Here is a 15,034-nt window from a genome sequence, read left to right as displayed (position 1 = left end):
ATGACTAAGAAGACCTTGTAACAAGAAGAACAGACAGTGTCCACAGACCTATATGTGGCATTCTCAGGATTCCCACCAGGTTGCTCCCTGCTGCCTCCCAGCCATCACCACTGGCATCTAAATCTCTGGATACTGTGGCCCTTTGCTTCATCTTCTGCTTTTTGCTCTTTACCCTCTCAGCACCTCTGAGTTTCTCAAGGGCTTGTGAGCACATGAGGATACTTGCAAATTCTGTGCAGACATAAGGAGCCTAAGTATCACTCATAGGATGGGGAAAGACGGTGTTGAGAACTTAGATCCTTCTTGGTTTCCCTCTATCACATTAATTTTCCACAGCTCTTCAGGCTAAAACAGGTAGACTTCAGGCTTTCTACTTCCTGAAGATTATATCTACCTTTTACCCCCATTCAATAATTCTCAAGGCCAACCTATTACAGGCAAGTGTCCATTTGTCTATACCATAGAAGAACTCTGATTTAATTTACAGGCTGCTCCTCAATATGTCAAAGAGAAAGACAGAAGAAATTAGAATACCCTTTTGTCCTTTACAAAGACTGGTTCTTAAGCCTTTTGTCTTGCTACTCTCTCTAAAATATGATTTTAAAGGTCAAAAGCTAAATGCTGACTTTTTCTTTTGCTCTATGTACCTGCTGTAACAACAGTCTTCCAGAGGCAGACAGGTGCCTTGAGTTGTCTAGGGGAAAGTCATAGACAAGGAAATTCAAAATGAAAAGAAAAATCTTATTGGTGGATTTTAGAATACTTTTTGGAGTTCTTCCATAAAGTTCAAAATCAACACTTCCCAACTCTTCTCCCCCGGCTTGGGCACAGATGGTTTATGCAATGATGCTTCAGTCCCAGAAACTTGGACTAGTCAAGCTTTGTCTGATGCATAAAAAAAAAAAAAAAGGTAGAGGTGCACACCAAGGAGGCTATTGATTCCCCCATTTTATACATGTGAAATCAAAGGTTCAAAAAGGCATAAGCCCATCTCCAGATTGCACAGTTTATTAAGCATCTGTTTCACTGGATGCCCTCAGGAGAAGGTGTGGCCACATGAGTGAGGTTAAGATAGAGCTAGGGTGTACAACTCTGAGAGAGAAGGGCATGGAGAGGCGCCTGCACTGGTAACAGATGCCCAGGAAGCAGGCTGTAGGGTTATTACCTTCATCTCTGCTCTGACATGTTCTAGAACACTGGCTGAAGGCAGAGGAATAAACGGAAGCTTCTGGAAAGATTTCCCCAGAATCTATGTGATTCTATGATAGAGAGAATCCTAAGCAGGACAAGGACAGGGGTGAAAGTAACAGAATTCAAGCTATATTCCAATCTTCCTTTGGGGTAGAACAGGGCTTTTCCATTTCTTCAGCAATCTGGTGGAGTCTTTCATTTCGCAGCATTGTAAACTCCTCTCCCTCCCTTTTCAGAGCTTATTGGAGGTCTGTCCTTCATGGACCCTCCTCCTCAGGAACAAGAAGTACGAGGTGGAGACAGGCTAGGTTGGGACACAAGGTCCAGCTGAGTGTGTGTTCCAGCCCAGTGCTCTCACAGAGCTCAGATCCTCATCTGCCCTGGGAGAGGGGCTCAGTGCAGACAAGCAAAAATACTGCTGCTCCCCACTGCTGCGCCCCCCCACAATGGAACCTGCACTGGAGATTATGTCCTAAGTAGAAACCCCCATCCAAACTGGGGATGTAGGGCCTGGAAACTAGAAAATGCCAGGTCTGAGAGAGAGGAAAGAACAAGCCCAGCAATACACAGAGCTCTGTGTATTCAGAGGGAAGTTGGCAGGGTTGTGTTCGGGCAGAGAAACTCCGAGTGGTACAAAGGGACGTGCCCAGAGTGGAGAAATCATGCTAATTGTCTGCACCAGAGCTGAAGAACGCCACCCAAAATGAAGAGAGAAAGGGGAGCCCTGTCCAGCGCCTCCAGGGCCCTGCACCTCGCTCCTCTTGTCTACCTACTTCTGATTCAGCCAGGTAGGAGACCCAAAGGGTAAGAAGGTCTGGAGAAGGGACCCTGGGGCTTTGAAAGGAGAGGGAGGGGAGAGTGAAGGGCCTGAATGTCTTTGGGGTGGGAGGAGGGGAGAGAGCTCAGCGGTCGTGGGAAGCATCCCAGTGAATTCAGGCATTAGTGTTGAATGTATTTCTTCACTCCCTGTGCCTCCTGCACAGCCTCGCTGGCCCGCTCCCCCCAAAGGCTGCATGACTTTGAAGCTCCCACGGCATTCAATGCATTAGATGGAGGGCACTCTGCCACTTCTTATGGGATGACTTTCTGGCGTGGGCCAGTCCAACATTCTTTCCAAGGGATTATGGTGGGGCTTGGAAGGAGGGGCAGGGGAAATCTTGGTTTTGAGCCTCCTGAAACCCCTACTCCAGCTTCTGAGTATAGAACAGCATGGAAGATGAAAGAAGCTTTGGAGATAATAAGCCTCCTGCTTCAGGATAGAAATACCAGTCTATCCATAATTCACTCCTGGCCAGACACTTACTTCCTGTAGTGCCCCCTACCATCTCCTTGGAGAATTGATCTTATTTTAAATACCGTAGATATATTTATGTGGACACACGCACACACACACAATTCCAAAGAGCCGAGGAATGCACAACTTAGTGGAGCGAACAGATGCAAAGATCATTTTAATCAAATGCAGGCAACACTGTGAGTCAGATATACAGATGATGCACAGGAATCAGAAAGGTCAGTCACTCCCATCCAGGAAGCTGGTGCTGGTGGCGCAGGATGAGGGTGGGGGAATATCATGGTGGTTTCCTGGTAGAAGGAATGTCTGCACTGAATTTTAAAGGATGAGAAAAATGGGTGGGAGTGGGAGTGGATATTATTGTAGGGAAAATGGGCAAAGGGCAATAGCTTGAAATAGCATCATGTGTTTAGGCACAGACTAGAAGTTCATCATGCTGGAGAGAAAAGTGTGAAATTAGTTAGAAAAAAAATCCTTGTACCATATTCAGAAGCCTGGAATATAATCTACAAATGATGGATTGGGCAGGGGAATTAAGTGGCTTTTAATTAAAAGATGGTTTGGGTCGTACATACCTTTCAGGTACATTACCTGATCTTCAGGGGGCATTGGAGGGGAAACTAGAAGCAAATAAGAAAGAAAGCTTATTACTAGCTTTCTATGGCAGCTATAATAAGTGCCATAAACTGAATAGATTAAACATCAGACATTCATTGTCTCAGAGTTCTGAAAATCAGAAATCGAAGATCAAGGTATTGATGGGGTGATGCTCCCACTAAATGTTATTCCACTGTAAAAGTATATCACAATTTGTTTATTTATCTATTCAGTTTGGGTTTTTAGGGTTTTTGTTTTGTTTGTTTTGTTTTGGTGCCAGGGATTGAACCCAGGGGCACTTAACCACTAAGCCACATCCCCAGCCCTTTTTTTTTTTTTTTTTTTGAGTCAGGGTCTCACTAAGTTGCTTAAGTCCTTGCAAAATTGCCGAGACTGGCTTTGAACTTGCAATTATCCTGCTTCAGCTTCCTGAGCTGCTGAGATTACAAATTTTAATAAACACTTTGGTTGTTTCTAAACTAACCCAACCAACTCAGTCCCATTGGACTTATGAATACAGTTGTTAAAACATTCTTGTATATGTCTCTTGGTATACACATTTCTTCTAGGGATATACCTTAGAGTAGAATTATTGACTTCTAGGGTATATTAGTACATTTTCCATTACTATGACAAAATACTTGAGGCTGGGTAACTTTATAAAATGAATAGGTTGGTTTAGCTCATAGTTCCGGAATCAGTTCAGCCCTGATGAGGGCATCATTGAGTATGAGAGGATAAGGAAGGAGAGATTACATGGTGAGACAGAAAGCCAAAAAAATGACTGGAGGTCCCATGGGAATCATGTTAATTCCTTTCAAGGGCACACCTCCAATTCCTAAGGATGTCCCAAAGGCTTCAATACTGCTTTAACATCACCACACTGAGGAACAAGCCTCCAAAACATGCACCTTTGAGGGAATGCTCTTCAGTTATATCCAAATCATAACATAGAGTATATATAAATTTAGCTTTAGTAGATACAGCACATTTTCAAAAGTGGTGGTATCAATTTACACTTCCTCTACATGTATGAGAGTTTAGGTGACCCATATCTTCACTAACAATAGTATTTACTCTTTTTCATTTTGACCATCCTAGTGAGTATGTTAATGGTACTTTTATGGCTTAAGATTGTGTTTCCATGGTAATTAATCAGGTTGAGATTTTTTTCATATTTTTATTACCATTTAGATATCCTTTTTGTGAGTGTCTATTTCAAATCTTTTGCACATTTTTCTATGGATTTATCTGAATTTAAAAATATCATTGATTTGTAGGAGTTTTAAAATACAGTTTTAGTATGAGTCCTTTTATAAGATTAATGTATTGAAAATAACTTCTGTGGTATGGCTTGATTTTTCACTTCCTAAATGGTGAAATTATGTCTTTTAAAATGCTCTTAATTTTATCTGCCCAGTCTATCATTTGCTTCTTTTATTTTTGTGTCTTAAGAGATCTGAGTCTTCCCTCAAGTCATGGAGATATTCTCCTATCTTTTCTTTTTTAAATGTTGTTTTCCCTTTCACATTTAGATCTACATTCCATCTAGAATTGATATTTGTATAAGACGCGATGTAATGATCAAGTTCATTTTTTTTTCTATATGGCCCAGAACTATTTATTGGGGAGGGAGGGGCTTTTCCTACTCCACAACACTGTCATAAATTGAGAGATAAATTGCCATAAGTTGAGAAATAATATTTAAGTCAGTTCTCTATTCTGTTCCCTTATCTGTCTTGATGCCATATTACCAAGTAAACATCATGGGTTTTGATTAGTATTGCATTAAATTATAGAACAGTTTGGGAGACAACTTAACAATAGTAATTGTTTTAATCCACCAACATAGTAAACCATCAGCCAGGTACATACTCCTGGACAACTACTCTTCTTGGGGAATAGATTTAAAAAACCGTGGCCTTTCTCTTTCTGGATCTCAAAGTCCTTCTTCATAGTCCTTCTTCCTTGTATTTCTCCTACATCCCTCAGTGATTGACATGTTAAATGATTTCACATTCTTGTGGTCCCTTGTAGGCTGCAACAGGATAATGACCTAAGAATAACACAAACATTTACAAAATAAGTGATGCACCTATACAGTAATAATAGAGGAGGGAGGTTGTTTTCTCAGGTCATCATTAATTAGTGAGGATATTAAAAACCAAAAGCAGAGCCTGGTACAGTGCATACACCTGTAATCCCAGCTACTGAGGGATATAGCTACATGTAATCCCAGAGCCTGAGGCAGGAGGATGGTAAGTTCAAAGACAGACTGGACAACTTAGAGAAACTCTGTCACAAAATAAAAAAATACAAAGAACTGGGCATGTAGCTCAGTGGCTACAATCCCCAGTACTGAGTGAGAAAGAGAGAGAGAGAAACAAAAAACAACATATTTTTCCTTTTAGAAGACAGAGCCATGTGCTGCCTTAGATTATTATGTGCAGTTTTGGCTCAGAACTACTACACTTTAAAAGGAAGGTAATATAGTTGGCAAGAGCCCAAGCAAGAGTATTTATGATGACTAAAGGGTTTGAGGGACTTTGTCATGGAGAATAGACCCAAACAAAAAAATCAGGGAAAAAATCAGGGAAAAAAAAGCAGGGACATAACTGCTGTAATCAGTGTTAGTATGGATGAGGTGTATAGAGAACAAATCCCCACTGGCACTTTTCTTAAAAGTTAAATTTAAGACAATCGCTGGTAAAAGGAAACCAAGGGAGTCCATAAAACAGAGGAGATGTTGATTCCCGTAGGGGAAGAAGCTAAAAAGGGAACTCTGTGCAGGTACATACTTATATTTTGAAGCTTGGCACTCCTCCGTGTCACAGCAGGTCAAAATCCTACTTGAGGGGATGCCTCTGACCTAGGCCAACACAGCATTGTTTATGTTGATAGGAACAGCTTGCTGAGATGTTAATTTCCCTTTGTTCAGCCTCTGGTGGGAACGGGAGACTTTCTACATAATGATGCCTCAGAGACAATGATTGAAAGTTAATTGCTTCTACAGGTTGAATAGTTCTTGTCTCTTTTATTTCCACTCTGGATGGGAGTTGTTAGCCATTTCCTCATTTTAGTGTCCTGCTTTGGCTCTTGTCCTAGTTCTCTGTGTCCCTTGAAAGTTGTGGAACCCTGAACTTAACAGAATTTTGATTCTGGCTAGAGTTTTTGGAAAACAGTGCTTGTTCAGCAAAACAGTGTTTGTCAGCGTCTGAGAAAGACTGCTCCATTCACTTACAAATGTGTGCATGCGTCCCTTTGACTCAAGGGTACCCCCATGTTCACAAGCATATGGAGGACCCCACCTAGATGAGGGTAAGGTCTAAGGCAATCCTTAGGCTGCAGCTCCCCCTATTTTTCCCCGCCGAGAGTAAATCAAGTATAAATTGGGGGGAAAAATCAGAATTGAGGGGGGAAAAAACATCACAAAAGGGTTCCTGGAACTTTGAAATGGGATAGAAAAATGTAGAAGCCAGGGAAACTCAAGGGAGGCCAGAGATTACAGAAGAGAGAGAAAAGTCCATTCCAGTTGTCCTTGAGACCAGGAATGTCATTGCCTGGCCTCCTGGAAGAAGGAAATAAGAAACATCAAAGTTTGGTGCTTGAGATCTGTATTAGTCAGTTTTCTATTGCTATAATAAAATAAGTGAGGCTAGGTATTTTACAAAGTTCATGACTTTGGAGACAGAAAGTATAAACAGCAAGGTGCCAGCTCTGGTAGCTGCCCCTCCCCAACTATATCATATATCATAACATATCAAATCAGAGAGTATATGTAAGAGGGAGAGATCACATGGTACGAGGAGAAGCCAGAAAGTGAGGAGGAGTTAGCTTTATTCTTTTGTAACAACTATTCAGAATTAACTCAGGGTCCCACAATACCTACTTTAATCCTTTGCAAGGTCTGTACCATCAAAGAGCTATCCAACTCCCACCTATTAAAGGTTCACCACCTCTTAATACTGCCACACTGATGATGAAGTATCCAATGCATATACCCTTGTAGGACAAACTACATCCAGACCACAATGGGATCATTACACAGATTTGCTGAACTCTGGGAGGTCTCTGCACGTATAAGCCTGATGTATATACCACAATGTTTTGGACAGGGTCTTGAGTGTGGCAGGGATAGGTGCTCCTCAGCCATTTGATCACCACCACTGTGGCATTTAGTGAAGCTCCATGATTTTTCTCAGGACCACCTCAAGTCAAAAGCCTGCTTACTAAAGCCTGTTTGCCCACTCAGGGAAATATTAAAGCTTGCTTTTCCAAATCAAGCAGATCTGGGACCTCACAGTTGCTAGGCAGGGAATACCATTTAAACAATCACAGAAACTAGAAGTTGGAAGAAACATTATGGATCATGTGACCAAATATATTTCAGTCTGAGAAACAGAGCCCCAGGACTTCCTACTAGCTCCCCAAGTTATTAGGGAAGACAGAGGTCAGAGCCTCACCACCCCTTCTACCAAAGTAGGTGAGCTTGAACCATACTTCATTTATTTTCATTTTTATGTGAGATTTTGTAGGAACTTTTACAAAAAATACTTGAAAATAGTTAATTTTGTTCATTCTACTGTCCCCAAATTAAGACTTCCATTCAATAACAAGTATACAGCATTCAGATACACACATCTATGGGAGCTGTAGTCATTAGAACCTGTGAGACCATCTAGCCTACTACTCATATTACCTCTGGGGAATCTGATCCCCAAAGAGAAAGTCCCGTAGATCAATAAGCCTCAATCACTGAGGCCCAATCTTGTGTTCTCTCTACAGAACGATAAATGATACACATACTGTACTTTTATAATCTTAAGAATATGATAAGGGAGTTATTGTTATTCTTATTTTATAGAAAAGAAGAATGGAAATCTTAGAAAGATTGCTTGCCCAAATCCACACAACCAATAAGTGATTAGGGCCTAGTCTTGCAAGGTCCTTCTGATTCCAAACTCTTTTTTCTATCCAGCCAAATCCCTCCTATGTAGGGAACACAGATTGGGCCAGAGTTTGAGTGAATTCCCCAAACTACTGACCCAGTTGCAGGACTGTTCTGCACTAGAAGGTCTAGGAAGATACTCCATGTGTCTGGGGTAAGGATAGGGGAGGTTTTGGTATGACTAGGAAATGGTAATGTTGTCTTCAGGCCCTTAAGCCTCCACTTTATTGACACTGTCTTAGGATAAACTCCGTTCTTTATGAATCAATGTTCCCATGATACCTCCATCTTCCACCATCCCCCTCCCTGATCAAGAAGATCTGACAGATTCACCTTGATGTCTAATGAACTACAAATCTCATGGGGTAGGGATTTCTGTCTGTCTTGCTCTAGGCTTATCCTAAAGTCATAGGAGGTGCTCAATAAAGATTTCCTCAAATGAAGCACATGGAGTGTGAACTAGGTGGAATCTTCTTGAAGAGGAAGGCAATAAGGAAAAGTGTCAGAGAGGCAGAGGGCCAGGTGAAAGAAGAATGAAGGGCCTTGGGAGGAGCAGAGGGACACAAGAGTTCCTGCGGGAGAAGAGATGATAGTAAGAAGCAAGGACTAGCAGCGAGTGACAGTCCCAAAGGGGTGAGGCTTTGGGAGATCAGAGGGCTTCAAGGTGGGAGTGGGCTAAGTAACTGAGAGCCTTACTCTGTATTCTTCACCGTGACCTCTGTTTACAGACCCCCTGGAGGGGGTGAACATCACCAGCCCTGTGCGTCTGATCCATGGCACAGTGGGGAAGTCAGCGCTGCTTTCCGTGCAGTACAGCAGCACCAGCAGCGACAAGCCTGTAGTGAAGTGGCAACTGAAGCGGGACAAGCCTGTGACCGTGGTGCAGTCCATTGGCACAGAGGTCATTGGTACCCTACGGCCTGACTATCGAGACCGGATCCGGCTCTTTGAAAATGGCTCCCTGCTTCTCAGTGACCTGCAGCTGGCTGATGAGGGCACCTATGAAGTGGAGATCTCCATCACTGATGACACCTTCACCGGGGAGAAGACCATCAACCTCACTGTCGACGGTAAAGCATTCTGGCAGGGAAGGAGGCAGGGCAGGAGAGTGGGACTGGGGCAGCACACTAGCTAGACCCAGCAAAAACCAACACAAAAGGTCTTGAGGTGCTCAGAGAGAGCCACTGGATGTTACAAGTTAAACACAGGCACAGCTAACATGGATAGAATCCTTCTATGTGCCAGAACCTATATTAAGTGTTTTGCATGTGTCAACTCATTTAATGATTATAAAAATTTAAGGATAGTTAATGTCATTCTCCCAGATGGAGGAAACTGAGACACAGAAGGGTTGAATAACTTGCCCAAGTTAACAAAACTAATAGAGCCAAAATTTGAACCCAATTACTTGGGCTTCAGTTATTCTAATAAAATATTTTCCAGGTGGAGTCAGTTTAAGACATGAAAACCCAGTGGTTGCTACATGCAGTGGCACACATCTAGCAACCACTGGGTTTTAATCACAGCTTCTTGGGAGGCTGAGATGGGAAGATGGTAAGTTCAAGGTCAGCCTTGGCAATTTAGCAAGACCCTGTCTCAAAACAATAATATAAAGGTCTGGGGACATAGCTCAGTGGTAAAGTGCCCTTGGGCTCAATCTCAAGTATCTAAAAAGAAAAGCCAAAAACAAATACACACAAAATATCAGTGGTGATGGAAATGTATTTGGAAACAGGGATAAAAGCAGACACCATGGCTACCGCATTTAGCGTTGTTTTCGCCTGGCCCTACTAGGTATCTAATAGTGAATGAATGAATGAATGAATGAATGAATGAATGAATGAATGATGGAAGAGAACTGGACTGATGATTCCTGAAAGGTCTACTTAGCCCATAGAATGAGTTATGGTATGATGTGTTGGAAGACAGAGAGTATAGAAGGAAAACGGAAAAACTTTTTAACCCATTACTGTTTCCTCCACCTTTTGGGGCTCAGTGCCCATTTCAAGGCCACAGGTGTTAGTGGCTTCAACCACTGTGCTGGAGCTCAGTGAAGCCTTCACCCTGAACTGCTCCCACGAGAATGGCACCAAGCCCAGCTACACCTGGCTGAAGGATGGCAAGCCTCTCCTCAATGACTCGAGAATGCTCCTGTCCCCCGACCAGAAGGTGCTCACTATCACCCGAGTGCTCATGGAGGATGACGACCTGTACAGCTGTGTGGTGGAGAACCCCATCAGCCAGGTCCGCAGTCTGCCTGTCAAGATCACCGTGTACAGTGAGTCTCTCTGCCCCCCAGAGGCAGGTGTCCACTGACAAAGAACATCCTAGAGAGTGATCCTGGAGGGAGAGAGAGGGAGCAGAGATTGGGTCAGCTATCCATGGAGAACAACAACAGGTGGGAAGAGGGCTCTATGCAAGTACCACTACCAGCTAATCATGCTACCTGTGGGTCCATCTCTTTTCCTTCCACTGCTCTCTGTACCACATCTGCTGCCCCTCTGAAGTCTCTCCTCTTCTCTCTACACATAGGAAGAAGCTCCCTGTATATCATCTTGTCTACAGGCGGCATCTTCCTCCTTGTGACATTGGTGACAGTCTGTGCCTGCTGGAAACCTTCCAAAAAGTCTAGGTAACTCTTCAAGTTCCACACCCTGAGCTCCCTGGTCCGTTAGTCCATTCCAACCTCAAGCTCTATTATTTATGTAATAATAATAATTATTATTGGGTGAATTTCCCAAACTACTGACACAATTGCAGGACTGTTCTGCACTGGAAGGTCTAGGAAGATACTCCATACCTCTGGGATAAGGATAGGGGAGGTTTTGATATGACTAGGAAATGGTAATGTATAATAATAATAATAGTATTATTATTATTATTATTATTATTATTATTATTATTATTATTGGGATTGAACCCAGGGGCACTGAATCATTGAGCCACTTCCCCAGCCCTACTTTTATTTTTTATTCTGGAGAGGCCACTGCTCCCTGCCTATTTTCTTAAGTCTGTCTACATGCCTTGCCTACCAGGATTGTGCACCTCTTCCCAGGAGATGTGCTCTTCTATTATGCATGAATCTGCATCTTGTGCTCACCACTTCTGACCACCCAGCACTATTCACAATAGTTTCACTTGCTGAGCACCTTCTTTGGGCCAGGCACTATGGCTGGTATTAGCAAGCTACCTTTTAAGTTTAATTACCTACAGTTTACAGATAAAGATACTGAGACTCAGACTGGACTAATGGCTTGCCTAGTCAGAATGCTAGTGACAGCCTCAAGATGCAAATCTAGCTGTGACCCATTTAAAAGCTCATGGACTGGGCTGGGGATGTGGCTCAACTGGTAGCGCGCTTGCCTGGAGTGCTTGCGGCCCGGGTTCGATCCTCAGCACCACGTACCAACAAAGATGTTGTGTTCACCGAGAACTAAAAAATAAATATTAAAAATTAAAAAAAAAAAAAAAGCTCATGGACTGCCTCCTATTCCCACAACACCCATTTTCCGGTCATAAGGTTTCTTTCATGGCCTTCAGAACCATCTTTTGGTACTCCCCATATTTTCCTGCTCCTATTCAATACCTCTGTTTTTGGTGGGGGTTGGACTGCTTCATAGGAAGAAGAGGAAGTTGGAAAAGCAAAACTCCCTGGAATACATGGATCAGAATGATGACCGCCTAAAACCAGAAGGTGAGTTCCTAGCCACTCACTAACCAATGCCATTGGCACTCAGAGCAGTAGGGTGCTGGGAAAAGACAGAAATGGGCAACAAGAAGCCAGCTCTGCACCACTTCCTCCACCAACTGCTCCAAGACTTCAGAGTAGGAAGAGGCACAGACAAGGTAGGACCCCAAATATTCAGATATGTTGGTGGAGGTTGTGGTGGGTCTTGACTAGCCACAAGGAGCAAAGAGCATAGGTGCAGGCTGGTGGAGAGAGTCTGTACCTGGACAGCCACCCCATTCTTTCCCCTGTGCAGCAGACACCCTCCCACGAAGTGGAGAACAGGAACGGAAAAACCCCATGGCCCTCTATATTCTGAAGGACAAGGTGAGCAGCTCTGGGGTGGTTGCCCCATCCCATGCAGTGAACTCCTACCACATTCTCGAGATCCTTACCATATTCATATACCTTTATAGTACTTGGAATACTTGTAAAATCTTTGTGTCATGCCTGTTCTAGAGATTGAAAAATAAGGCTGAACTGGGTGAAATGATGTACATAGTATTAAACAAGTAAATTAAGTAGGAACTATAGATTTCAAACCTAGGTCTTTGGACACCACTTCTGGAGATTCCCCCATTATTCCACGACTACGACCCAGGCTGTCCAAGGCAGATGGAAAGGGACACAGCATTCAGACACGTCAACATTTCCTGAGCACCTATGATGTGCCAGATCCCATGCTAATTGTGATGTGTTCCAAGAAAAAACAAATCATGTATGCCGCCTTCCAGGGATTAGGGGTGTGGAGGAAACTGGGACTCCATCTCGGTAGCCCCAAGCCCTCTTAACTCCCAGATTGGGCCGGCTGTACTCTGACTCCTGCAGCGCGTGTCCTTGCAGGACTCCCCGGAGCCCGAGGAGACTCCCTCTCCAGAGCCTCGGAGCGCGACAGAACCCGGCCCTCCGGGTTATTCGGTGTCGCCTCCTGTGCCGGGCCGCTCGCCAGGGATGCCCATCCGCTCAGCCCGCCGCTACCCGCGCTCCCCAGCGCGCTCCCCGGCCGCGGGCCGAACACACTCGTCGCCACCGCGGGCTCCTAGCTCGCCGGGCCGCTCGCGCAGCGCCTCGCGCACTTTAAGGACTGCGGGAGTGCACATAATCCGCGAGCAAGACGAGTCCGGCCAGGTGGAGATCAGCGCCTGAGCCCCCCAGGGACCTCGGCAACGCGTCCTGCCCCTGAAGCTTACTGCCTGGGGTGCGGGGCCGGGAAGCCCAGGTGCCCTGGGCCAGGGCAAAAGGGAAGGCTGGGCGGGGAGGCAGGTGTACTGGGTGCGGAGGTACGTGAGCATGCGCAGATGGGGGTTGGTCGGCGCAGAACGGGGAAGGTTGATCTGAGGGTGAAACTCGGTTGCGTTTTCTCTGGATTTACTGGCTGTGTTCTCAGTGGGTGTGAGTTGTGCCCTCTTAGGACCATATAGATAAATTACATTTCTGGCCCAATCCCCGAAAGGGTCTTATGAAAACTAACAACAGTAACCTAACCCTCACGACTGTCCTGTGCTATTTCTAGGGAGATCTTTTGATTTCCACCCACCTCCCTTTCCTCCAAAAGAGCGCCTGAAGGCGCGCTTTTTTTTTTTCTTCCCAAAATGCACGACAGTCCTTAATTAAGAAGTCCGATGGGGGGCAGGGAGTCTGATGGTGGTTCCTGGTGTGTACAAGAGCAACTCCGAGCACGGAGGAAGCATTGCAAAGGTAGCATCTTAGAGCACGGCCTCTGGGTGCCTGATTCCTGGGTCCCTGAAGTTGGTGAGGAAGAGTGGAGGAGTATACTCCTTTGACCCCGGACCTGAGGCTTAGTAAAGGCAAAGCACTCAAGCCTCGCGTGCTTGGCCTCTTTCCAAACCTCCCTCAGCAGAATGCCATGCCAAACATTCTTTCTGTTCTTGTTCATGAAAATAGGAGACGGGTGGGTTCATTCCTATAGATAAGTACATGCCCACTCCTCTGACCCAGTAGCTATATGAAGTGGGGTTTTTAACACTTCACACTCCGCCTTCTGCCTGACTTCGTTACAAAACAAGCCTTTCAAACAATCATCATCCAGGAAGGTTCTTGAGCTCCCTCCAACTATTAGAGAATAAGATTCTTATCTACAGAAAAAAAAAAAAAAAACGGGGCAGGGAGGAGGTGAGGAGGGGTGAAGAGGAGAAGCTTGTTGCTTCCCAGCATGTCAGAGCAACAGCGATCCAATTCTTGTCCTGCCCCGCCTACCTGGCTCCCAGATGCTCAGATCCCAGTCACTGGACAAGGCAAACCCCTTAATCATACTAATATCTGAATATGGAGAAGCTGAGCCACTGTGTAGCCAGGCCGTGCCCAGGCCACTGCCTCTTAGAACCGTTTGAGAGAGAGAGACAATAATAATCTAGTGTGTGAGGAGAGAAGACAGTGAAAAAGTTGAAAGAGAAGGAGGCATTCTCCTGGGTATTCCGCCTTCTCCTCCCTAACGACCCGAGGGGCTCTAGCATCTTCTGCCCCTTCCAACTCCTAAAATCCAGCTCTGACTCTCCACCATCCCAGTCCCAAGACCCCTATACCCAAGACCTTCACCCAGGGGCACACTTTGCCCTAGCCCCAAGGGCAATAAGATTTCTTGTTCCCCACTTCTCACCTCAACAAGGTTCCTCTTAGTTTCCTGTATCTGTGCACTTCCCCAGGCTCATGTGAGCAGGTGTATCTTTGCAGCTTCCCTTAGCCAGAACCCATCCCTTTACCTTCCCCAGTGCCTCATCCATCATGAGATAATGCATGTAGAGGAAAATTGCTTAGGTAGGTGGGAAATGCAAGACTTGAAGAAGCGGGTACCTGCTGGTCAGCCTTGAGACACAGGGATGGAGGTTAGGATGGGATGAGAGCACACCATACCCTGGTGCTGAATCCTTGAGGGGCCGGCTTGCCAGTCTCAAGCCAAATCTGCCTTAAATTGGGAGGGGGATAAGTAAGGAAGTATTTTTTTGTTTGTTTGTTTTTGTGTTTGTGTTTTGTTTTGATCTTCATCTTTGTATTACTAGCATCTAGCAGAGTGCCTAGCACATACTGGATGCTCAATAAACTTTTGATGAAATGACTTTATTCTGTGTAATTTAGGAGAACAAAATGAATAATATATATTTCCTTTTTCTCTTTTCTTCTCTTTCATCATCCTTTACCCTCTTTTTAAATCCCAAATTATCTACTTCAAAATTATCACTCATTCTTTCATTCATGTTTTTTCATTTATTCAACAAATATTTATTTATCTAGCTTGGACTAGACCCTGTACTACAGAGTA

At 44.5% G+C, this 15,034-nt stretch overlaps 1 protein-coding gene across 2 annotated transcripts; it reads left to right on the top strand.

Annotated features, from left to right (window-relative positions):
* Positions 1–1,482: 1,482 nt before the first annotated feature.
* Hepacam (hepatic and glial cell adhesion molecule) lies at positions 1,483–14,830 on the top strand. Of its 2 annotated transcripts, none has more exons than XM_078047245.1 (7): positions 1,483–1,979; positions 8,759–9,100; positions 10,027–10,308; positions 10,563–10,662; positions 11,651–11,724; positions 12,017–12,084; positions 12,601–14,830. In XM_078047245.1, exons 1-7 carry the CDS (start codon positions 1,895–1,897, stop codon positions 12,901–12,903), a joined length of 1,254 nt encoding a protein of 417 aa, XP_077903371.1. In that variant the 5' UTR covers positions 1,483–1,894; the 3' UTR covers positions 12,904–14,830. The 2 variants fall into 2 exon arrangements, with proteins under 2 accessions (XP_077903371.1, XP_005339587.1); XM_005339530.5 differs by having other exon boundaries at positions 1,485–1,979; positions 12,014–12,084.
* Positions 14,831–15,034: the final 204 nt, after the last annotated feature.

This window comes from Ictidomys tridecemlineatus, chromosome 4 (genome assembly GCF_052094955.1).
Source record: "Ictidomys tridecemlineatus isolate mIctTri1 chromosome 4, mIctTri1.hap1, whole genome shotgun sequence".
NCBI lineage: Eukaryota > Metazoa > Chordata > Mammalia > Rodentia > Sciuridae > Ictidomys > Ictidomys tridecemlineatus.
The sequence above is the reverse complement of the archived record's forward strand: the minus strand, read 5'-3'. Positions and strand labels throughout refer to the sequence as shown.

Bases quoted from the DNA above. Each gene is read 5' to 3' on its own strand.
- Hepacam (XM_005339530.5), top strand. From the start codon at position 1,895: ATGAAGAGAGAAAGGGGAGCCCTGTCCAGCGCCTCCAGGGCCCTGCAC. The intron at 1,980-8,758 runs GTAGGAGACCCA...CTCTGTTTACAG, and splicing joins CCTACTTCTGATTCAGCCAG to ACCCCCTGGAGGGGGTGAAC. The intron at 10,663-11,650 runs GTAACTCTTCAA...ACTGCTTCATAG, and splicing joins AAACCTTCCAAAAAGTCTAG to GAAGAAGAGGAAGTTGGAAA.